This window comes from Neovison vison, chromosome 6 (assembly GCF_020171115.1).
Source record: "Neovison vison isolate M4711 chromosome 6, ASM_NN_V1, whole genome shotgun sequence".
Taxonomy (NCBI): domain Eukaryota; kingdom Metazoa; phylum Chordata; class Mammalia; order Carnivora; family Mustelidae; genus Neogale; species Neogale vison.
In genome coordinates, this window is record NC_058096.1 from 183721622 (window position 1) to 183746806 (window position 25185).

The 25185-nt window shown below is 43.5% G+C and overlaps 1 protein-coding gene across 3 annotated transcripts in view; it reads left to right on the top strand.

Annotated features, from left to right (window-relative positions):
• The window catches only part of PDZRN3 (PDZ domain containing ring finger 3), a 241875-nt gene that overhangs the window by 35791 nt on the left and 180899 nt on the right, over nt 1-25185 (top strand). Inside the window, exon 1 of one of the 3 annotated variants that reach the window (XM_044253149.1) lies at nt 4955-5119. The exons of the other annotated variants lie outside the window; for them this stretch is intronic. Within the exon in view, the coding sequence (XP_044109084.1) occupies nt 5090-5119 (30 nt within the window). The 5' untranslated portion in view covers nt 4955-5089. Of the gene's footprint in view, nt 1-4954; nt 5120-25185 lie in introns of those variants that run through there. 3 annotated transcript variants of the gene reach the window in all.

Below are 25185 nucleotides of genomic sequence, written 5' to 3' on the forward strand. Positions count from 1 at the left end.
GGTTTCACCTGTATGTATGTATAGGACTATATGGATGAGAGTATGAATCTGTGGGTGAAGGTGTGTGTAGGCGTGTGAGCACCTGAATGCGTAAGCACTTCCTTAGTTTCACATGGGTCATTTGTGAGATTTTGCTTTTCTTTTGTTTGAATCACTCCTTGGAGACCCAAGACCAATTGAATGGAGTTCTAAGCTATTTTGTTTTTTTTTTAATACAATTCCTATTTAGTAACCTTTGTTTATACTTTGTAAGAAATGAAGGGGGAATCTGGTGGGCAGATGGTATTATGTAGAGGCAAAAAAATCTTTGTTTTGCCAGAGTGTCTTAATTACCTATGAACTCTACTCATAGGTAAATGTAGGTTACTCTTCCTGATACACTCCGTCTTATAAGTGACATGTGACAAGTCTCATCTGCTGAACTTAGATTTAATAGTACATACAGGGAATTATACTAATTCAGAGAGAAGAGGTCAAGAAAGAAGTGGTTACTTCTTTTGAAATCTTTCCGTTTCCTCTTTAGTTTTTTTGACAGTTAAGTACATAGACGTGTCTGTTCTTTTTTTGCCATAATTAGAACATTAAAGACATTCAGTGGGAGCTGTTGGTAGCCTTTCGTTAGAGCTGATCCCAGTTCGAAGTGAACTTATAAAACTTGAAACAGAGATTTAAGGAGAGAAAAATCTGGTAAGCTTCCTTTCCTTCTAAATCCGTTTATTCCAGTTGCGATTAAGCGTGATGCATGAGAGAGATACAAGCCAGAGGGTATAAAAACAACGTCCTCTGACTTCCCTGAAGCACCAGCCATTAAAATTTTATACAAATGTGCAAGCGAGGAAGTTAGTCCTTGTGATGTACCATGGAGCGGGGGAGAGAGTCTCCGCTTGTCCGCAGAAAATCAGAGCGGTGGAGGTCCGTTGAGCCTGCTCCGCATTTCATGCTGATCAGCAGCCGAAGCAAGAGTTTCTCAAACTGTAGTCATCTACCACCTGCTCAGTTTTTGCCCTCTATGCACCACCTGTTTTTGTTAAATACTTAACATTTTTCTGAAAGTAACAAACTTTTGTGTAACTTAAATTTACTCTGAAAGGAAACTGAGCTGTGATTGTGGAAAGTCATTTTCAGATGCTGTAAAGGTAGCAGTAAAAATAAAAACAATAGAAGGGTAGAGTTGGTGAATTTCAGCTTGTACTTTTGCTCGCTGATCACAGTTCGTGAGCCTTGCTTTCTCTTTAAGAATGAAATTATTCGGGCACCTGGGTGGCTCAGTGAGTTAAGCCGCTGCCTTCGGCTCAGGTCATGATCTCAGGGTCCTGGGATCGAGTCCCGCATCGGGCTCTCTGCTCAACAGGGAGCCTGCTTCCTCCTCTCTCTCTCTCTCTCTCTGCCTGCCTCTATGCCTACTTGTGATCTCTCTCTGTCAAATAAATAAATAAAATCTTTAAAAAAAAAAAACAATGAAATTATTCTATGGGATTCCTCAGGATGATGACGGGAGCAAACCCTGGGAGAGACCTGGGGTGCTGGTCCCACTAGAGTCTTCATCTGAGTCTCGGTTAATGAAGGTACACATGCTGCAAAAATGCATCAGGATATTCACTTCCGGCTTTTTCACTCCCTGTGTGTATGTTACACCTAGACAGTTGTATTTCTAAAAATGTTATGAACATTTCGGCCCCAAATGAATCTGTCCCCTAGGTGGAAGCACATCGGCTAGAGATGAACAGCAGAACGGTTTGCTTGTGATGTCAGTGCAGGTCTTTGAATAGCATAGTCCCAAGAACCACCTACAGTTGTGTCCCCTGCCCCTGACTTCATGATGGCCTAAGTAGGCAGGAGCCAGTCTGAGCTGACTGCTTTGTGTAGCTACTAAAGTGTGTTTGGTTGAGCAATGAGGAGCTTTTGGAGACCAGAATCCACCACGGAGAAGGATGATGCCTTCACTGGTTAAGAATCTCTGAGGCAAAAAGGTAAATACTAGTGTCAGAGGGCCCAACCCAGGGAATCCACTTTGGATCAACTTTTATGTGGATTTATACATTTTCTGAAAAACTATGCTATCATTATGCATTCTAATTCCAGCTCTCTGTAGTGTGCTGTGCTCATTTGTTGATTGGGGCAAGCAACCCAGACGGGGAAGAACTGTTCAAGCTCTGGAATGAATAAGTCATGGGGATAAAAGGATAGAAGGGGCGCCTGGGGGGCTCAGTCGGCTAAGCACCTGACTCTTGGTTTCAGCTCAGGTCACGGTCTCAGGGTCATGAGATCGAGCCCTGTGTCAGGTTCCACGCTCCACGTGGACTCTGCCAGGGGTTCTCTCTCTCTTTTTCCCTCTGCCCTTCCCTTCTGCTCATTCTCTCTCTCTCTCTCTCTCTCCAAAATAAATCTTTAAAATAAATAAATCTCCAAAATAAATCTTTAGGAAAAAAAAAAATCTTTAGGAAAAAAAGCGCATAGGAAGTACAGTCCGTGGTCTTGACACAGGGTTGTGTGGTGGCAGCATCATGTACAGGCTCCTCAGAGAATCACTATCCTGTAAACCTGCAACTAATGTAACATTGTGTGTCACCTACACTTTGTTTAAAAACAAACCAACAAGCAAAAACCAAACCTGACAGAACAGCTCCTTGTGCTAGACTGCTTTTCCAGAGACCTACGGTCTGAAATAGGCTTTACATACAAGTCAGGAAAGCTCTCACAAATGGGACTGGGTCCTGGTTCCTACGTACAAAAATTGAACAAATGTTGAGGAGAGAGACTTAACCCTCACTGCATGCAGCAGTCTGGTATTTCTATTTCATTCTTTTCTAAGGCTCGCTGCTGCCCCCTTAGTTGATTTCATGACTCACTGAAAGGCAGAGGCCAGTGGTTCCAAAGCATTCTGCATGGGAGGACAGAGCTGAGCCTTCCGTGTTGACAGCAGGTGTCTTTCTCTGTCACTATACTCTGGAGACTGTCAGATTTGCTGAGGGCCTAAGCCCCAGCCTCTTGCTGAAAGAATGGGGTCAAATATGATACTAGAATATGACTTGTCTTTGCAAAAATAAGTCTCATTCCCTGTCAGTTTTCCACTTAGGAACTTCTTGCCTGAGGCCAAGTTCACAGGCTCCGCATGTTACCAGCAGATGGATGGTATTAGTTAGTGCCTGCTTGGGTCATCACGGACTTGCCACAAAGGGACCTCACCTAAGCCTTCGGAAGCCTAACTTGTGTCTAAAAGTGGGGCTTCCGTGTGCAGGGTCATTTCTTCTCTCGTTGAGGGCGTTTGTCACTGTCTCATGTTTGATGTGGCCGTTCTGCGTGGCATGTGTTGTCTTTGCCTCCCAGGATCTGTGGGGAAGTCTGTAAGGTGCACCTAGGCGGACTCCTGAATCCAGCATCTGTTTGTACTGGTGAGGTGTCCCTATGAGACTTGAGGTTCATTAGAAAGGGACCAAGGAGGGTCCTGTGTGAGTACAAGCTCCTGAGGGGCAGGGACACATTGCTTGGGCTGTGTATTTGCCATGCTCCTGGGTCCTCGCACTGTGCTGCTGGAGAGGATTTGGTCTGTAACTATCTGTTGCTGGGCTTGGAAATAGATTTTCAAGTCACGTGATCACTTTCTGAGGGTGAAACTGCAATGGGAGGTCTAACATTAGAAGCATTAGAGGCAGGTGACAGTGTGTCACGAGGTCTTGGGGACATTCGATACTTCCACACCGCCTCCTGCAGACAGGTGGAATCTGCCAGCTGTCCGTCCAGGAATAGCAGTGGCTTAAAATAGACCTCATTCCCAGTGCCAGGGGCAGATTTAGGAGTAGGGAGTTCCTTTATTTGGAAGCAAGGGAGTAAATTGGCCTGCTGGAGAAAAGTCATGAGGAAGTCCTATTCTTGCTCTTTCTTTAAAAAAAAAAAAAAAGATAAATATAATGGTTCCATAAGAGAATCAAGAGTTCAATTTTTGATAAACCATGTTGGGTTTTATAATCTTAAGAAAAATCTCTGTGGTATTTATGAATTCTAATGTTTATATTTTAAGTAAGCATTTTTCTTAGTCATGTTTAGCAGTAAGATTTTTTTTTAAGCAGTCATGCTTTTTGCTTATGAAACCACAGGACTTGCTGTTCAGAAATTACGTGACACTGGTCGCCTCTGTCTTCTGTTTGACCTTGATCTTGTCTTCCTATAGGATCCTGTTTTAGCAATACAGAATCGATAGTAACTTCCAGTGAGTTCTAGAAGATGCCTCCAGATGCCTTGTCTTTCAAGTGTGCCGTTTTCTTAGATGAAAGTTTAGCCACTATTGTTGCCATGGAATTTTCATACATGTTCCAGGAAATTATTCCTTTGCCACAAGTGCTTGATTAAGCCAGCTTGTCAGTGAAGCAGGAAACCCCAGTAGAACTTTCTGAGGACTTCTCTGGAGGGGAATATAACTGCAGCATTAAGGAAGGGCCTTGGGAAAGGGTCTTCACTGCTCCTCACCCCCAGTCCACACCCCAGGAGGGATCTGATGAGGGAAGGGTTGTTTGAAACCTGTTGAAGTAAACAGATGTCTCTAACCTTTCCACCATTACCTTTCTTCTGGAACACTGGAGATTTATGTTCTTGCACTGAAGTAGCAAGGAATGGGTGACAGGCTGAAAACAGATGAATGTCCTCATAGAATGAATAGCAAGCTAAAAATAATGTAAATGCTACTATAAATGAAGACCTCAGAAGTTTCTTAATAGACATTTCCTGCTGTGTTTCCTAATAACGTTTGCTAAGGGAAACTTAAAAACGTGAATTCCTGTGTTTCAGAATGCTAAGTCTAAGGAGATAGAGCAGCTACCTTGAGTTTTCCTTTAAAAGCTGGAGCCAAGAAAAGAAGCTAATTTGTGTAGAGCTGAGCGTTGCTTGTAGTTTCTGCGCCAGCCCGCTTCACCCTGAAATGTTACCTCTCTCACATTCAGAGTTTACTTTGGAAAAAAAAAAAAACAAAAACAAAAAACAACTTTGTGTTAAAGATTTCAAAAAGGGGAGAGCAAACAGGGACAAAGCAGTTTCTCTTTTCTTTCGGGATGGGGGATGGCAGAATTCACCCAAATGGACATTTTTAAAAGAAGTGATGTCCATTACAGAAGTTGAAAGGAGAGCGGTAAGTAAGTTTTGTGCATAACGAGCCACTTCTGTTAACATTTGGTGATTTTGAATGCATTTCGCGTAATATTTTGCTTAGCTTCATTACCCAGATGAGATGCAGTATACTGTTTGCATTTCCTTTGGAGAAACAGCTGTGAAACGTTGTGGTTTAAGGACGTCCCATAAGTCACACTAGGATCTAACCTGGAATAACTTGACTGTAGCGGGATCGAAAGAAGTGTTTCCAGGTACTTCAAGAAAACAAAAACCAAGTGGTTTTATTAGTAATAATTTTTTTCTTTTTCTTTTAAATCCTTTTAATTTATTTTCTTATATACACACACACCGTTAAATAGAACATTCCAATTAAGAAATAAAACTTGCTGACTTTTGCTAGGAATGCAGTCATTGCCTTAATTGAGCAAAGCATGGGTAGCACTCAAGTTCAGCTCCAGAGTGAGAGGGGGTGTGAGAAAACAGTACCCTCTTTCCCGGGAGGAAGTGGCTCTGTTTTCTCTTCGTTCTCTCTTAATTCCTTTGAACCCCGTAGTGCCCAAAGTTCACTGGTGATCACGGAAAACACTCCTCTAACAGGGAGGCCAGATCCCACTTCTTACAAGCAATGAAACAAACTCTCTGTTTGTCAATGGCCTGGTTTCTATTTTTTTTTTTTCCTTCTTTTTCTTCCTTCCTTTCCCCCCGCTTCACTGCACCAGACAGAGGAAATGTCATAGCCTTGTTAGCGAGAGGAAAGAGCTGCCTCATCACTGGAAGTGAGAACATAAAGCTCATGGTTGATGGGTTAATGTTACTGAGCACCCACGAGACCTGGCCAGCACTTGAGGTCTTTTAGATCTTGAGGGAAACAGAACTGCCATTTTGGTTTAATTGCAGTGAGTCCTAAAAGTGGTGGGAGACACCTTGTTCAAAGTTCCTGGCTTCTGGCGACTGGAAAGAAGTTATTTGTTTTATGACATTAGGGTCAGCTGTATGTTTAATAAGCTGATCATGGGGTTCTCATGATCAGAGCCTGACGTGGGACCATTCATTCCATTATAAGGTAATGAGATACTCACTGTCTGAGTCACCCACCTGGGAGGCAGGTGCCATTGGTGACCCAGTGACGGACTGTGGTTCAGGTGAGTCCAGCCCTTGAGGCCACCCTGTCCTGTTTCACTTGTGGCATTATCTCCCTGCCATGGCTGAAACTTTGTTTCCAGTGCTGGAAGTGCTTATGGGAAAGGAAAGGCTCCTGGCTGACTGGGGTCCTTGCAGAACATAACTGGCTGGCTACAGGGGAAGAGGTGGGCGGAGAGTGCTGAATGTCCCCAGAGGACTGGTTTGCGATGTCCAGGTGAATGCACACATATGTGGCCACATGAAAAGGCCTGGGAACCGGCGCTGAGAAAATTGACTACTGGCTCGAGGCTGTTGTAGCTGTGTGGTGGATCAGTTATTACATGGTCTACACAGATGTTCCTGCAGAAGAACTACTTCCCTGAAACCCATCTGTAACCACAGCATTGAGCAATAGTGTCCATAGTGGATAGGAGTAACTAGCTGCGTGGGTTTGATCCCAGCTCTGATACTATTAGCTTTGTAGCCTTGGGCAAGTTCCTTAACTTCTCTGGACCTTCATATTCTTGTTTGAAAAATGAGGATGATGGTCTTTATCTCAAAAGTTCTGTGTGTGAGTTAAATGAGTGAATATATCTCAGGGTTTTAGAAGCTCTTAGAAGTGTTCTGAATGTGAGGCGAGTACTCAGTGATATCACTGTTACATCATTCTTACAGAGAGTTTCCATATGTTGAGCACCTGTTGTGTGTCTGCGAGTGACCTTGGTTATCCTGATGAATTTTGTGTCATTCACACAGCCCTGCGTTAGCAGATGGCCTTGTTCCCACTTTACAGCAGATACCATTGAGACTCAGCTAAGTGCCTTACCTGAGGTCTCACAGCTGACAGTTGAGGATGACAGGATCCAAGTCCCCATCTGGCTCTGTCACATTTCCGTCTAATCAGACCCCATGCTAGTGGAAACATGTTGAAGCCCCATTAAGTGGAAAGCGTATTAAAAAACAATATATATGGTGCATATATATATATACACACATATATATGTATATATATACACACATATATAATGTATATTCTATATGGATATTATATATAAAATATTTGTATTTTGTTTAAAATATATTTTAGTGTAGGTATGGAGAATAATGGAAATTTGCATACAAGTTGTCAACAGTGGCCTACCATGGAGGGTGGAAGGGGGCGGATTCTGAAATTTTTTTATTTTAATATTTAATTTTTATTTAATATTTAATATTAATATTTTAATATTTTAATTTAATATTTATTTTAATATTTAACTAATATTTAATATTTTTTCTTTCTTTCTTTCTTTCTTAAAAAAGCCCCTCTTATTGGGCACCTGGATGGCTTAGTCAGTTAAGCGTTTGCTTTCATCTCAGGCCATGATCCTGGGGTCCTGGGATTGAGCCCCACTTTGGCCTCCCTGCTCAGCAAGGAGTCTATTCCTCCCTCTGCCGTTCTTGCAGCTTGTGATTTCTCTCGCTCACTCTCTCTCAATTTTTAAATAAAATCTTTAAAAAACTTCTTACTGAGTACACCATCACCCAAACTGTAAAGTTATATGCAGGTGCCCAAATCACTGAAACAATGAAGTTTTAAAATGAAAAAGATAGTTTCCTACCTACCCTCCTTTCCTTTTCCTTGAGCTAAGCAGTGTTTCTGCCTGGCACACATCCTTCCACAACCTTCTGCATAATTATGTGAAAATAGAAATGTACACACACATAGGGGATGTTAGATTTTTCTTTTTTAGATTATCCTTACACCAATGGAATCCTACTGTACTCCATTTTATTAAACCTTTCTTTAACAGTGCATCATGCACATACCACCAAGAGATAGAGATTTAAGCCATCGGTTTTAATAAATGCATGCAATTTCAAAATACTAATGTAACCCCAGCTGATTTTACAACACATGTATTGATATATCCTTCAGTTATTTTGCAGTTTTTGCCTCTGCCAACTGTCCTGTAATAATGTCCCTATATAGATTTCCTTTGATCCTAGAACTTGGACTCCCAACAACTATATACAGTATACATTCATATAATTTTTGCAATTTTACTTTCTACACTGAGCAGATACTTTTTTATAATCAGAAATAAAATTCCAAGGAAAATAAATAGAACTAGATTTTCACACATTCACACCCCCACACAGACATACTGCGCTGACTCCAGAGCCAGTGTGAAAGACTTCTCTTCCAAAAGCAGAGTCACATTTATTCCAAGACTAATGTCACATTGTTGGGTGTTCATCATTGGGTTTCTGTGGTAAAAGAAAACACGTCAGGACATATGGTCATGGCACAGAGAGTGTTTTTGTTTTAAAATTTGGGGGAAATTGGCAAACATACTGAGCAAACCATCAGTTCTCTTTGGCTACTCAGCTACTCTAAGAAAGCTACACACACACACACACACACACACACATTCTTTGTATGAAGAAGAATCCCCAAGTTACATTGCTTCTGCTTTTGCAATGGCTGTGTTATACATGGGAGTATGTTTGCACCTTGAAAATTTGTACTTAGTTAAACCTCATACTCCAGAATTTATCCTCCCTTTCCCCCAGAAAAGGGCATTTTACTGAAATAAAAACAGTTGCTGGTTGCTTCTGGGCTGTTATGTGGAAACTGTTGACCGGATCCTGTAAAGGCGGCTGTATTATATTTCAGAATTAGTTTGAGGTAAACTTTACTGTTATGCAGAAAGATTTAATTCAAACCACTCTCTGGAAAAAATAACAATTATAGGACATAGTCACATAGGGGGAATTACCAAACCACTAGTACAGTATATGAGGAGGTCCGTATGCATTTTTTGTAGTCAGGATGAAGTAAAAGTCCTATTTTGAGATGTAGCCTGGATATCAGCATATTGCCTCACAGGTGAAATGGCCACAGGAAAGGCCCTGGTGTTACTTGAGTAACTAAACCTTTTGGCTGGAGTCCAGGGAGGCCTTCTCCTCTTTGTGTGGAGTTCCCATCTGTGGGGAATAGTGACATCACAGGCTCATTGTGAGTCAGTGGTGAGCAGGACATGGGGCAAAAGGAATGGCAGGTGCTCTCAGCTCAGGAGGAGGAGGAGGAGCCAAATGCTGATGTGTTGGTCTACTTCAGCCAGCGAGTTATGTAGGCCGATTGCACCAAGAAAGAGGACTGTGTGAGCTCTCATCTCAGTGACTCTTTGTGGTTTGGAGGAAACAGATCCTGCAGTAAAGGCTCTGATGAGAGTTTTGGATCTTCTTGCCAAAAATATGCATATTCTCTTATTCTCTCCTTCTTTCGCTCTCCCATGTGTGCACTCACAAAATTTCACAGGACTCAGGCTCCTTGGAACCCATCCATGAACCTGTTAAGAATTTTTAAGTTTGCAGGGTCCTAGACAAAGCTCTGAAAATCATTATTTTCCCCTCTGTCACAACCAGCTCAGTCCTAACATGGGCTTTCCATTTTCCAACTGGATAAATGAGCATCCGTGGGAACACTTTATGGACTATAGACTTTGAGGGTATAAGGTACCAAATAACATGGGAAACCAATAGACGCTCATTTGGGGAGACAGGTGGGACCTTCCTTTCTTGGAATAAATTCATCTGAAGTCCTTACTTCTCTGGGGGGATTTGAAACTCATGACTTTTTCTGTATAGGTCTCAGGAAGCTTAGTGTGAGTGCAAATCCCTCCCCCCATCCCCCGCCCCCCACCGCAAACTTATTCCCTACTAATAGTGTAGACCCCATGGAGCCAATACTCTACCTGACATTCAGGGTTGTTGAGATCACAGGAATAGTTTAAAACTACCAGGAGGTCCAAGAACAGCAATGGCAGTGATGATTTATGAAATAACCTCTGCGTTGTTCTCTTATTATAGTCAGATCGCCAATGGCAGGCTTCTCCTCTGGGAGTGTCCGCCACTCTGATGCAGGGGAAATTTTCAGCATGCATCCTTCAGAAAGGCAGGCTCTGCACTTGAGAGTCTGTCATTTACAGATTTGGGCAAGTTCTCCATACCTAGTTACCTTCATTTTCTCCTCTGAAAAATGAAGATAATGGTAGTACAGTTAAAAATAAGCTTGCAAACCGTCAGTAAACAGAGAAGAAGTGCTTGCCTAGGCCTTAGCACATGTGTCCAATGTGCTGAGTAACTGGAAGTGTGAACTGACCATTTATTATTACCCAGCAACAGCCGTTTATTGGTCTCTGACCCTGCGGAGTGGGCCTTCCACATTCAGTGTGCCTTGGAAGATTTCTGTCTTTGGATAGGCTTCAGGTGTTACAGAGGTAATCTTCAAAATCCAGGGGCAGGGGCTGGCTGAGAAGAACTGGGTTTAACCATGTAGCTTTCTTTGTTCACCAACAAAGAGCCCCTGAAATCGTTGGACACCACTCCTGAACGAAGAAAGATTCTTTTTTTTTTTTTTTTTAAAGATTTTATTTATTTATTTGACAGAGACCGATCACAAGCAGGCAGAGAGGCAGGCAGAGGGATGGGGGGGGGGAAGCAGGCTCCCCGCTGAGCAGAGAGCCCAATGTGGGACTCGATCCCAGGACCCTGAGATCATGACCTGAGCCGAAGGCAGCGGCTTAACCCACTGAGCCACCTAGGCGCCCCACGAAGAAAGATTCTGTCGCAGAATCTCCAGGTCATTCACCGAAGTATTAATGTGCCTCATATCCAACCAGAAGAAGCAGGAAGTGACAAGGGGATGGCAGGTTCCTCATCAGTCGCCAAAGCAAACTTAGATTCTTGGCTGCTATTAATTTATCTTTCAAATAAGGGGGGAAATCCTCTGGATCCTTACTGACCTGACAGAGTTTAAACAGTTCACACATCAGTCTTTCTCTAAGCTGCTTTGTGGCTTTTTATTATTATTATTATTTTGTAACTTGTTCTCTCTCCCTATTACCTAAATATTTTCCTCCAAAATGAGTCTTAAATTTCTTTATCCTGTATGAAATGGGAATACTGACAGTAACTAACGCTACATCGTAGTAAGGGAGGACTGTATCCTGCAAGATCCCAGGAATAAACAGATGGCACCCCTAACAGAGGGTAAATCAGAAAAGGTAAGTTCAAGGATTATTTTCAAGGGTATGAGAGGAATGTTGGACAGGAGTTGGCAGATTTCTCTGTAAAGAGCCAAGTTATAAATATTTTCAGGTTTGGGGGCCATAGGGCCTCTGTTTCAGTTACTTCGCTGTTCAAGTGCAGAAAGCAGACATAGACATCAACATAATGAACAAGTATGGCTTTGGATAAAACTTTATCAAACAGAATAGGTTTTGTGCAGGATCTGGCTCCTGGACCCCTGGTGTAGGGGGAGCATACAGGTGGGGCAGTATCCTGTTCGAGGAGTACTGCTGTGACCTAGTTTGGCCTGCAGTGCAGAGCAGGAAGGAGTTGCCAGAACCTGGAAAGCGGGGGCCCTGTGGAGAGGGCTTCTCAGATTGGAGCTGTTTCCCTGGAAGGACACTGCTATCAAGAGACCACCCCACATGGACGGGCAAATACCCAGGCCTCATTTGTCCTCTCTTTCTGGCTAAGCCAGAAGAGCAGAGGGAACACGTCGACCAGTTCTGTAGAGTGTCCTCCCAGAGATCAAAGAGTAGGGTGGGAAAAAAGGAAGCTGCCTGACCTGAAACGCTAATGAGCCTGGATTTCCCCACTTCCAACGGGGGCTCTGTAAACATGTTTTTCCTGTTGTTGCTTATTAATCCTAGTCATCATAAACATCTAGATGTTTGATTACATGGAGGGTTTATGTGCATTCTTTCAGTTTACAGTCTGAAGAATAAAGGAATCAAGGCAGTAGGAACAGAACCTTCTACAGAGATCCCTTTGGTGCAGAAGTTAGACATATAATAGACTGACATCCCTTGGGTCAGGGCAGGCTCTCTTCCACATTCTTCTTTCTGTAAGGTTACTTTTGGAAGTCATTATACTAAGCTATCAGCTGGGGGTTGAAAGTAGGGGAAGCCCTATTTGCTTGAATGGACGAATGAATGGATGAATATTGACCTTTAATAGAATGAGTCATCAACCATGCATAAGAGAATGACTCCATTTGAGGAAAGTACTAATTTAATCCTGTCCCAAAACATAGCCTCACACTGTGGATCAAAGTAGGGTCAGGAAAAGCGAATGTCTTTGATAAGTTTGCGATCTGTACTAATAGAGGTCTTAAAAATAAATCTTTAGAGTCCGTGTTGTGCTTTGTTTATCCCTACTGTTTTTTATTCTTTATAATTCAGTTTCTTGATTCTTTGTCTAGAAATTCTGCTTATCTTGAGGACTTTGACTTCTTTATAGCTCTCATAGCTATCACTCAATGCATACTAACCCACACCAACAAGAGAGTGAGTCCGTAATGTCTCACTTCTGCAGGACACAGGATAGTTATTGGTTTCTGTTGACAAACGTAGCTAGGGAGTTGAATCAAGCAGAATTTTAAAAGGCAGAATGTCCGTGATTTCAGCAGGCATTTCAGGGGACTTAGTGTTTGGTGCTGTAGTTTGTATTCTGACAAGCAAATGGACTTGAAAAGATAAATTTCATGGCATCTGGTGGGGTCCTAGAATTTTACTTGCATCACCCCAAAAACTTTTTTCTCTACATTTTTATAGTTTGGATCACGTACTTGTTTTTACATTCCAAAACAGGTACATGAAAAGTCGCTGCTAAAACATTACATCTGTGGCACTGAGGTTTGGCACTATGCCACCCGGAGAGGTCCCCAGTTGTCTTCACTGGGGGACTGGCAGTGGGGGCAACACATAGCTCAGGGCTTGAGAATGTCTGGCTCAGCCAATATCCCTTACTGTGGTGGGTAACGGTCCTTCACATCAGCTTTAGTTTTGAATGGAGATGGGTCTCGCTGCTCCTGAGGTTTGTCAATCGCATTATTTTAATGAGGGTCAACTTAGGCTCGGTTTTCTAGTCCTTAACCCTAGAAGAGCTCACCTCCCCAGTTCTTGGGGAGAAAGGGTAAAGGAAAGATTCTGGCAGAAGAGGGGCCGTTCTCTAGCCCAGGGTGTGTACTTGAGTGCATGTGAGTATCATTTCTTCTGAAGGACATAGTCTTCCTTGCAAAATGACAGCAACATAACAGTGATTTCATTGGGGTTTCCTCCCCTTCTCTTACCTCCCTTCTTCATCCTACTGCTCCTTTCCTTTCTTTCTGTAATATTTCATCCTGCCTTTGAGATAACATGACCCTTTAAGGGTTTTTGGCAGTCAGACATACTTTTGTTGAGAGGGTTACCGCTCAGTTATATACAGAAATTGATTTTGAGTGACATAATTGGAGAGCTATGGAAGCATTCTGATGATCCTGGGAGATTAGTCCGTTCAGTCTCCTGCTTGTAGAATGAGAAGACAGAGACACATAGCACTGAAGGACATGTTCCCACCTATCATCGGGTGGCAGAGCTGGGCCAGGGAGGAGGCTTATTTGCCATGGTGTACTTCACACAGTGCAGTGCGTTTGTCTTGTCAAATGCTTTTCTGTTTCTTCATTCTAAACTTTTTCTTAAAAAGTGTTAAGCTTCTGTAAGCCCTTTGTTTTTTAAACACATCTCATCTTGGCCTAGCTGTAAACATTATCGAGTTTGATGATGAGTTTTCTGTTTGGCTTGACTGCCCTTTCTCAAGTTTGTTCTTGAGAATATCACCGTGATAGATTTCTGGGAGCAAAAGATGAGATGCACGTTCTAGGAGTGACTTTTTCTAGAGCTTCGCTGTACTGGACACAGATGTCCAAAGAAAACTTGCCTAGGAAGTGGGATCCCCAAGCACTCTTGAAGGTGTAATGTGTTACCCTAGAGTGGCTCATGCTGGGGTTGCTTTTCCAGAATGTTGTGGGCACCTTTGTAATCTGTGAACAGTACACATACTGTCCTTGTTCTGTAGTTGTTAGTGAGCTTTCTTAAGACTTAGCTGTGTAATTATAAACCCCTGTTTTTTCCTTTTAAGCACAGTATAATGCCGTTTGTGTTCATTGTTTTTATTGGCAATCATGTTGACTTACAGAAGCACTCATATTCTCAAGAAAGGTGAAATCCTTCAGAGCTGGGAGATTTTTTGTATATTAACTTCTTAGCTTTTTTTTTTTTTTAAAAAGATTTTATTTATTTGAGAGAGAGATCACAAGTAGGCAGAGAGGCAGGCAGAGAGAGAGGGGAGGAAGCAGGCTCCCTGCAGAGCAGAGAGCTCGATGCGGGGCTGGATCCCAGGACCTGAGCCGAAGGCAGAGGCTTTAACCCACTGAGCCACCCAGGCGCCCCAATTAGCTTTTCTTTTTTAAACCACAACGTTGCTCTCTTGTACCACACCTCAAAGGAGAGACCTCTTACCGCAGCCCTTTAGTGAACAGAGAGGCATAAAACTCAGTTACTCCTGACGGCATGCTCTAGTACAACGTGTGTTGTAAATAAAGCAGTTGTTTAGCACAGGACTGAACAGCCAGAGAGAGAAATGGGCTAGAAAAAGGGAAAAACTTGAACTGGTTTTAAAAATCGCCTTCTTGTCTTTTAGGCAGAGTTGGGATTCGCGGCTGCCTTTTGGCTGTTTTGCAGTCATGGAATGTGCTCGTCTGACTGCACTCATTGATTTCATTTCTGTTTTTAAAGAAGTGCTGGGGAAGGAGAGTGAGCCGAGAAGGCCTTCTTAGCTGTCCAGGCTCACGCTGCCTAATTAGCATGGTCAAGTACTCCGTTCAGTTTCCTAAGCTTTATGGAGCTTTAGCCAAGAAGCCACTTCTGTCCTGGGGCAGGTTTTCTTGATGCCGAGATTAGCAGTCAAGAGGCTCAAAGAGAGGGAGTTAGAATGTACTCGGAGGGCAGCCTTTCGCCCCAGAAGGTAATTACCATTGGACATTTTGTTCTCTTTATAGGCTAAGTGTCAAATATCGGACAGGGCTATCACCAGTGTGTTAATCCTGGCAACTGTTACTTCTCTCTGATGCTAGAATACAGAGTATTTGCCCATTTAATTTTAAGCCTTCTTGCCTCTCCCCTTCTACGCATGTCTAGAGCGTGTACTAAGAATCTAGCTACATATTGTTCCTGGCAGCCAAAAGTTTGTGTTTGGGACAAGGCCTTCTGTGGAAACGCCCTTCGGTATTTACTGCCTTTTTTTTTTTTTAAAGATTTTATTTATTTATTTGACAGACAGAAATCACAAGTAGGCAGAGAGGCAGGCAGAGAGAGAGGAAGGGAAGCAGGCCCCCTGCTGAGCAGAGAGCCCAACGTGGGACTCAATCCCAGGATCCTGAGATCATGACCTGAGCCGAAGGCAGTGGCTTAACCCACTGAGCCACCCAGGCGCCCCTTTACTGCCTTTTTTTTAAAGTGTTACAGCCTGAGTTACTCTTAGGACCCAGTGTGGTAATGACTCATTTGTATGGGAGGTTGATTTTACATTATTTTGCCTATTTACAGGGCTTTATAAGGTATTGTTGGAGGACTTGTATAGACTTGGAAGAATGAACATGGCCCATAACGTTTGCATTTGACTGTTGAACAGGGGTTTACTCTCTGTAAAGGGTCCTATAGTGAGTGCTTTTGGCTTTGGGGCCATATAGTCTCTATTGCAACAATTCAGCATCGACATCTGAGTGTAAAAATAGCCATAGACCACATGTAAACAGATAAACTGTTATTACGTAAAACTTTATTTTAAAAAAAATGGGAGTGTTTAAAAAAAAAATGGGAGTGTAACTGAGGGTTGCTGGGGGGAGGGGGGTTGGGAGAAGGGGGGTGGGGTTATGGACATTGGGGAGGGTATGTGCTTTGGTGAGTGCTGTGAAGTGTGTAAACCTGGCGATTCACAGACCTGTACTCCTGCGGATAAAAATATATGTTTATAAAAAATAAAAAAATTAAAAAAAAAATGGGAGTGAACCAAATGTAGTTTGCTGGCTCTGGTTTGCTAATCTCTGCTAGAAAATACTCCTTCTGATACATAGGTCTGGCTTTGTGGCTAGATTTCATCTTCGAGGCCATTGCCCCTCCCTTTCGCCCGTGGTCGTCCCAGTCACCTACATTCCATTGTTACTTGCTACACCTCGTCTTAAAAACAGTTCATCCTGGGGTGCATCATAGATGCTCTGTTGTTCCCAGGCAACAGAAGGCCCTAGAGATCATGCCTAGCTATCAGCTCTGGGGGCTTCTAGTACCAGTGTTGGTCACCTTAGGACCTCAGAGAAGGCTTTGGGGACAGCAAAACTGATCAGCACTTATACAAGCCAACCCTGGTTTCCAGCCAACTATCAACAAACTCTGTATCTTGCTCTAGGATTTAAGATAAGCCATGGTTTCTGCAGTACACTGTGAGATACAAAACAAGAGCCAAACACCCCCCTTTTGCTAATGAGCTTGTAGCATTTTCTCAGTTTATTTGAAATCTCCAGCCTGAAAGCTCTAGAAACTATCTTCTCAAAACTCCAGAAGTTTTCCCAAGTTACCTGTTAAACTACTGATCTTTATCTCCAAGTGTTTTTTACATGCATGCATGCATACATACATACATACGTGTATGTGTGTGTGTGTATTTAGTTTTCCTAAATATGGGAAGGAATCTGGATTTTTAAAAAGTGTTTATTTTTTTAAATTTTTTTATTTTTTATAAACATATATTTTTGTCCCCAGGGGTACAGGTCTGTGAATCGCCAGGTTTACACACTTCACAGCACTCACCAAAGCACAAAAAAATGTTTATTTTTTATTGTGTTATTTTAGTCACCATAAAATACATCATTATATTTTGATGCAGTGTTCCCAGATTCATTGTTTATGTACCACACCCAGTGCTGCATGCACTCCATGCCCTCCTTAATACCCACCACCAGACTCACGACCCCCATCCACTCTAAAACCCTCAGTTTATTTCTTGGAGTCCATAGTCTCTCATGGTTCGTCAGGATCTGCATTTTTATTAGAAAGTTGGGGGGGAGGGTACTCTAACAAAATCAAGCTGCTGCTGCTTTCTTTGGCTGACCACTCTTGGGTTGGTCTGATTATTTGCTGTCTTGGGACAGCTGTGCTCCTTTTCAGCACTGCCGTCTCCCTGCTCGACGGACTCAGGTGTGCGGACCTGGAAGCAACCAACTGTGGTCGAACGAGATGCTCTGTGACAGCCGGAATGCACAGTGTGATTTATGGGGGTGGTTCACATGGAGATCGCCAGATAGCTTGAGTCCTGACATCACATGTGGTCTGGAGGCCTGCGGCAGAGAAGTACACACTGGACAGGAGCAGAGGGAAACCGTGATATTTTAAGCATTGTGATGAATCAGTCCAGGACTTATTTTCTTTTTTCTCTCATGGAACAAAACACAGCATTGGGTTTCCACACAACTGAGTTAGTAACTAGCAGTTTGATACGTTGGAAGAGCTAAAATTTTTGAAAGAGACCTAAGAGAGGAAGAGAATCAGTCCACGTGACCACACATTAAATAGGTCAACAGTTAGGAAACACATAGTTGGGAGCCAACAGATTTGATGTTTTATTTATATTTTTTTATTACCAAGCTTAAAAGAGAGCATGACTGGAGAGACTTGAACCCCAGCTTCTTCACTCCCCCTGGCTTACCTGTGAGAGGAAGACGTTAAATGAAGTGATTTTTAAGATGTCTCGTCAAAATTCTGTTGACACCAAATTAATTTTCTTTTTTTTTTTTTTTAGACTTTATTTAACACGCAGAGAGAGAGAGGTCACAGGTAGGCAGAGAGGCAGGCAGAGAGAGAGGGAGGAAGCAGGCTCCCCACTGAGCAGAGAGCCCGATGCGGGGCTCGATCCCAGGACCCTAGAACCAAGACCCGAGCCGAAGGCAGAGGCTTTAACCCATTGAGCTGCCCAGGCACCCCCGAATTAGTTTTCTGAGGACAGTCATGGTGTGTCCCTTGTGCTGATTTACAACATTGCCCATGACGCTTTCACCAAACCCAAGCCCGTCTTCCCCTCCTTGTCCTAGCCTGTCAGTCCAGGGGTTGCCCAAAACCCTGCGAGAGAGGAAGCTACGTTGCCATCTTTACCAAGCAGAACTGGGAAAGCATCTGGGACCATATCAGCTTTCAGGGCACAGCTTCTGCTCTTGGGGTTCTGAGCGGCCACCTTAGAAGTGAACCCCGGGAGCAGGGTCTGTGGATAAGCTGGGCCCCACCTGCTCCACGGAGATGGATGGAGTTTTCCAGGCTCTTCTCCAGGGGTAGGGCTCTCCGTCCAGCAGCTGTGGCTTTGATCAAAAAGGTATGCGGCCCTCCGGAGCTGACTTCAACCACATGGCATTGGTCTTTGAAAAATGTCCTTCAGCACAGCCCCCATGGAACGTGTTTACTTAGGGATTTGGCCCCTGCTCGGAAGCGAGCACGTCGCTTGAGCTGGATTGCCTCTCAGTGAAGGCATGTGGTTTGAATGCGTCTTCCACTCATATGCTCAAGGGTTTATAACAAAAACAGAGTCGTTCCTGAATAAAAGGACATCCATGTAGAAAGCAGTAATGGTTGATGCTATCTGTTTTTTAAGATAAGGGTTTTGTCAGAAGGGCAAGATTTATGGTGGGAATACTGAGTAGCAGTCCTGTGGCAGGTGATAGATCACTTTTCTCACCACTGGTTATTGAGAAGAAAGGAATACAGAGAACTTTTTTAAAAATAGGAAAAACAGAAGTATGCCAGAGCATGTAGTTTACAGATGCGATAGAACAGTTGCAGTAGACCTGAAATTGTAGGGGTATGTGGTGTTGAATGAAATGTTTTCACTTCATTATGAGGACAGCTTTTATAAACATGCAACTTTTCTGATACAGAATCTTGAAAAACTCAGTCCATCCTTCGGACAGAGCCAAATGAGGTTTTTTAATGGAGGGTTTTCTTGCTCCTTGAACACATAGCCGTGGAGATAGTAGAACCCAGGACCTTTCTCTTCTCTTGACTTCCTGCACAGATTTCCTTAGCAGTGCCCACAGCCAGGGAGATCAGCAGAAATAGGCACAGATTCATTTATAGGATGTTAAGGGTGAGAACAAAGGAAGTACCTTGAGAGACTTTGGAGGAACATGAGTCCCAGAGGTGAGTTGAGCTTGGGGTCGTCTACCCTGAGTATGTTCACCCCTCCCCATCCTCCTCCTCTATTCTCAGTGCCTGGGAAATGGTCCCATTGCCACTTGGGCGGGGGGCTGGGGGGCTCCTCCTGGCCTCCTCCAGTGCTTCCTTGTGGAGAGGAAGGCTCTGCCCCTTGATTCGTCAAAGACTCGCCTTTGAGGAAACCTGAAGCTAGACAGCTGGCCAACTGGAGTGGTAGATTTTCTTACAGAGGATTTATGCTCTTCTAGAGGGCTCTGCTAAAGCACAGGCCATCAGTAGGTGAGGTGTGGCTTCACAGCTTTAGTTATATAATGGGGCATCTGGGGACAGATACGGTAGGATGAGAGGACTCCATTGCCACCCAGTGTGAGATCAACCATGAATTCATGTCCAAGCATCTTATTCATGTGCCGCTTTTCCTTTGTGATGAACACAACAAATGAAATATCCCCCAAATTATTGACATACCTACCATTTCATGGTCTTCAGCTTGTTAACGTCTCAGGTGTCTTGAAGATTGTATGCTGTATGCGTTGGTCAGTCAGTATTCGCTTGTTCAGTCATTCATGTGTTTGTGTGTGCATTCATTCATTCAAGAAATACGTAAGGCCTCGTGCATCCCAGTTATTGCCTTCAATGCCAGTACGAAGCAGCGGAGACAGGAGCCCTCTCCCGATGGGCTTCTTATCCTAGTAGGGCAGAGCTGGCAGTAAGCCAAACCAAAGATACACTGTGTCAGGGGGTCAGTGAGTGCCTGGAAGGAAATGAAGCAGGAGCGGGGGACCGGAAGTGATGGAAGGCTAACAGAGCACTCATTATATTCTCTGCAACCCTCAGGTGTCAGCGTCTCCCAACCTTGTCTGCCTGTTACCCTGACAACAGCTCTCTGAGGGGCCGAGCAAGAGCCTCACCCCCCATTTATAGATGAGGAGACCAAGGCACAATGTTTAAGAGAAAACCAAGATGACATAGGGGATGGATGTCCTATTACCCACAGTCCCTGCCCCCAACCCCTTGAGATCCCTCGTCTCGACAGCTGCTGTCCCCAACCCAGCCCAGCCCTTGGCCCATGCGACCAGGCAAAGCATCAGTGGGTATCTCTTTGAATTTGTGACTCAAAGGTGCGGTGCTAAGTACTAAGAAGGAAAGAAACTTGAACTCAGATACTGCTTGGAGAAGTCCCCGAGAAGTGAAGAGGGTACCTCGGAATACTGTGCCACTGTGCTGGGAATGTCCCGGGAGCCCTCAGTACGGTGGGCCTTGGGACGTGGTGCTGGGGCGGCGTCTGTCCCAGGGCCGGGATGATGTCGGCGGCGGCAGTGGTGCTGGGCTTCTCAGAGAACTCGCTGAGGAGGTGCTGAACCGCTACCGGGGAACGACGAGCAAGGCATTTGGTGCAGTGGGAACCGTCCGAGTAGAAACCAGCGTCTTGGAAGAACGTGACCTCCAAGAGGAAGGGCTCTGTGCTGTCACATGGGGTCCTACGTGCGGCCCTGCCCTCCGCTCCTCCTCACAAAAGGTCCTTATCCTGCTTGTCCTGATGTTCACCTGAGGTGGTCCCGTGTGAAACTCAGTCTTCATTTCCCACAACATGCGTCAGCATCCTCTTACTCATCTCTAGGGACTAAGATTTTTATGAAGGACCTTCAGAAATTTTGTTACTCCCCATGATGCAAGGAGAGCTGGAGATGCAAACCTAACTGACCAGGTGAGGCAGCGTGATGACAAAGGGCCTGTGGTTGGAGCTCCAGGAATCTGATTCTCATTTCAGCCGCATGCCTTCGTTGAGCAAATTCACTGACTTCTTAGGGGCTCAGTTCCTTCCTCTGGAAATGGAATAACGAAACCTACATCCTGAGGGTTTAGCAGCTAAGGAGTAAATGCATCCATGCTCCCGGCTTTCCACTGCCTTTCCCTTGCTGCTCTGCAGATCTGTTAAAAACTGCAGGTCTGGATTACCTTTGTCCAAGAGAATCCATTTCCAGCATACAGGGCTTACTTAGGGTTCGGTACTTAGGGACACGCTTGTCATTTGTTTCCGTGACGGGACTGTAGTTGCCTCTTGGTGATTGTTTAATTTTTATGTAATCATGTGGCAAATATCATGTATTAGGAGCTGGTGCTATAAAAAGAGTATGCCACGGAAAGGGCTTGGTTTTCTGCCAGCAAATTCCAAGCCGCCTTTGCTGCCACGTGCTCCCGCATCAGCCGAGTGGCCCAGGAATCCTCCCTGCACTCTTCCTTGGCCTGTCTCACGTGGGTCACTATTTTGAAGGCAGTTTTGCAGAGTAATTGTGTCAATCGTTATGGCACTGACATGCTTCTGCCAAAGTGCTGCAAGAAACCTGTTCTCTGCTGTGAGATGGAAGGAGTTCTGTGGACCTTCAGGTATCTCAGGATCCAAAGCTTCTCAAGTCAAAACTCGTTTTAATTTCCTGCTTCCAGAGATGCAGTATGAAACAGGAGACAGCAACGAGGGTTTATTTTTAGAGCAGCTGAAGCCTCGTGTTTTCCAGGGGAAGGTGAATCATTAGAGCACTTTACTATTGGTAGGACTTTTAACCTTGAATGTAAAAAGAGGAGGACTCTGTGGTCACAATCAGCTGCAGGTAGAAAGGCAGGTTAGTGATGATCTGCGCCTTTTACAAGTAAGACCGCTGGGGTGGTTTGTGGCTTGGGTGCCAGAGGCTGTTTCTTTTCAGCTCCTAGCGTCACATGACTGTTCCCTGGGTTGGCTCCTCTTTCTCTCTGAGATCACAGTTGGTATGTCACCTGTCAAAGAGACCTTGATTAATTCTCCCATGGGAGGTAAAACTGCCTTCTCCACCGCCCCCCACCCCCGCAGTTTCCGTTAGCCCCTTCCTTATTCCCTGATTAGCATTAGCCTCAAGCTTTAATTTTATCTCCTAAAAGGAAATTTTAGGGTTTTTATACAGCATTTATTATTTAATATTATCTCCACCCTTAAAGCATACACTCCATGAGCACAGGCCCCTGTCTTTGTACCTGCTGCCCTACTCTGGTGCGCAGTACATTTGGGGCCCCTTTGTTGCTATTTAAGCAATGAACGTAGTAGCTGAAGTTTGAAAAGTCTAAGCCGTTCATTGAAAGTTTAAAAGGCAGAAAGCAGTCTGGTGGAAGATTGACGGGAGGTATAAGCATGGTTATAAAAACATTTTCATCAGTGAACCAGATTTATACTTTTAATATGTGTAGAGTTCTCTGAATTTTGTCTGCCAGATAAATAAGACTAGTTTGGTTTGTTTGTTTATGTATGTATGTATGTATTTATATTAATCTTATCAATTTATCAGAGCATGTGCACAAGCTGGGGAGAGGGAAGGGCAGAGGGAGAAGTAGAGAATCCCAAGTGACCTCCACACTGAGTGTGAAGCCTGATACAGGGCTTTCTCTTAGAACCCTGAGATCATGACATGAGCTGAAATCAAGAGTCGATGCTTAACCAATCTGAGCGACTCAGGTGCCCCTTGGATTTTTGTTTTTGTTTTTAATTAAATGGACTCTGAGTAAGAAACAGTTTCAGTGTTCGTGTAAAATTGATAAAAAAAAATTTTTTTTAATCCCCTGAGGAAATTTTAACCCCTGGGGAATTCTTTAAAAACTTGGAAACCCAGGCCATAATTTTTAGACTGTGATTTCTAATAACAGTCATACCTGGCATTTGCTGTTGGATGTTGTAGTCACTTTTTTAAAAATCTTTTTATCTCATATCCATATGCAGTTTAGAAGGCTTGTTCCTAAAACCTCATTTCACAGGTTGCAGAGTCTAGCACATGGGGATGTTGAAGACATTGTTCACTTGATAAGCAAGTGTCTGCACACATCACAGGTGAGCTGTGGCAGCTGTGTCCTCAGCAGTCAGTGTCCATGCTCTGCAAGCGAAAAATTGTTCCTTTCACATCTTGCCATTTGTGGTAAGGCAAATCAGCCCGTTTCTGTATGCTATTTGGAGGGGACATCTAATGAACAGCTAGATTTTTCTCTAATGATTTTCCATGGGTCTAGTTCTATTATTTTAGGTCTTTTTAGCCATATGTAATGGAACTTTGAAAACATGTTCATAGGGACAAGGACTGGGTGATTCCCAGATTAGCGAGCTGAGCAGGTCAGTGACTTTGTCAAAGACCCAGGCTCTTCTTGGTCATCCTTACCATGCCAGCTTAGTTTTCCTCATGGTCACAAAAGGGCTGCCACAGGTCCTTGCATCACATCTAGTTAAGACAGCCTCCAGAGACAGCAACAAGACATTATTTCTTTGTCCCTTTCTGTGAGTGTGAGAGATGCTTTCCTAGAAGTCCTAGGACAAACTGAACCTTCCTATTGGCTTGTTAGACAGAATGGGTCACACCCCAACTCAGTTATGAGACAGAATTTACTATGATTGGTGTGGCCCCATTAGGATTCATTCACCATCCCTGAAGGTGGCTCAGACGTGGATTGTGCTGTTAAAGGAAAGGTCAGAAAGAGCCAGGTGGGCAGTAAGTGGTCACTGCCCTTCCAGGCTTCTCCTCCTGGGATTCCCGCTTCATAAATGTGTTCATTGCCCTCAGATAAGGAGCATTTTATGAAATTGGAACAAAGGGACAGTTCTTTGGTGGGGAATTCCCACATAGATTCAGATTTTCCTTCTGGGAATTTTGTGATAAAGCCATTTGTTCAGTATTTTATGAAATGAAGGCTATGCCCCCAGGTCATGGAATCTTCTGATAAGATTATCAAATCACATTTTAGTCTCAGTGTGGTAAGTGAGCATGACTGCTTACCAGTTGAGATTTTCTGCATTCCTCGTGTTAAAGAAGAGATGTCATTTTGTGTATATCAGGAAAGAAAATTGATTTGAGAAAGTCCAGCTACAAAGTTGAAAACCAAACCATCCCTCCTCCTTTCTCTCATGACCAGAATATGAAATGTAAGTTAAAATTGTCAAGCCATAATCATGTGGCATCTGGAAATTTCAAGCTTGGAGTACTTTCCCCTTTTCCCTAATTAGGCTAATACTTTGAACATTTTGGCTGTCCATTGTTTGACCTTCATAAAGCGAGACACGTATTGGGTTTATTTTTACTTTGCTCAGATGTCATTTATTTCTTTGACATGAAAATTCTTGCCTTAAAGGATAAGCTACAGAAAATGGTTTGAGGAATGAAGACAAACCTGGCTTTTATAACAGGGATGTTTGTCACTGGAAACAAAGTTTAGTTTGTAACAAGCAGCGTTGTTTGGAAACTTGTAGGATTTGTCCTGTCTTCCTAGGGTATTACAGAAGCTGAAATCAGCATACAGGTTTATCAGCTTTATTTTTTTAATATATCATTTTTTATTCCTTTTATTAACCACAAATCACATTCTTTTAAAAAAATTAATGTATAATATATTACTGGTTTCAGAGGTAGAGGTCAGTGATTCATCAGTCTTCTAAAACACCCAGTGATTATTACATCCTGTGCCCTCCTTAATGTCCATCACCCAGTTACCCCATCCCCCATCCCCTATTCCCCTCCCCTCCAGCACCCCTTAGTTTGTTTCCTGTGCTTAAGAGACTCTTATGTAAAAGTTTGTCTCCGTCTCTGTTTTCATCTTGTTTTATCTTTTTCCTCTCTTCCCCTGTGATCCTCTGTCTTGTTTCTTAAATTCCACATATGAGTGAGAATCTTAGGATAATCATCTTCCCTGATTGACTTTTTTCACTTAGCATAATACCCTCTGGTTCTATCCATGTTGTTGCAAATGGCAAGATTTCATTTTTTAATGGCTGAGTAATATTCCGTTGGGTATATCTACCATATATTCTTTATCCATTCTTCTGTCAGTGGACCTGTGGGCTCTTTCCATAGTTTGGCCATTGTGGACATTGTTGCTATCAACATTGGTGTGC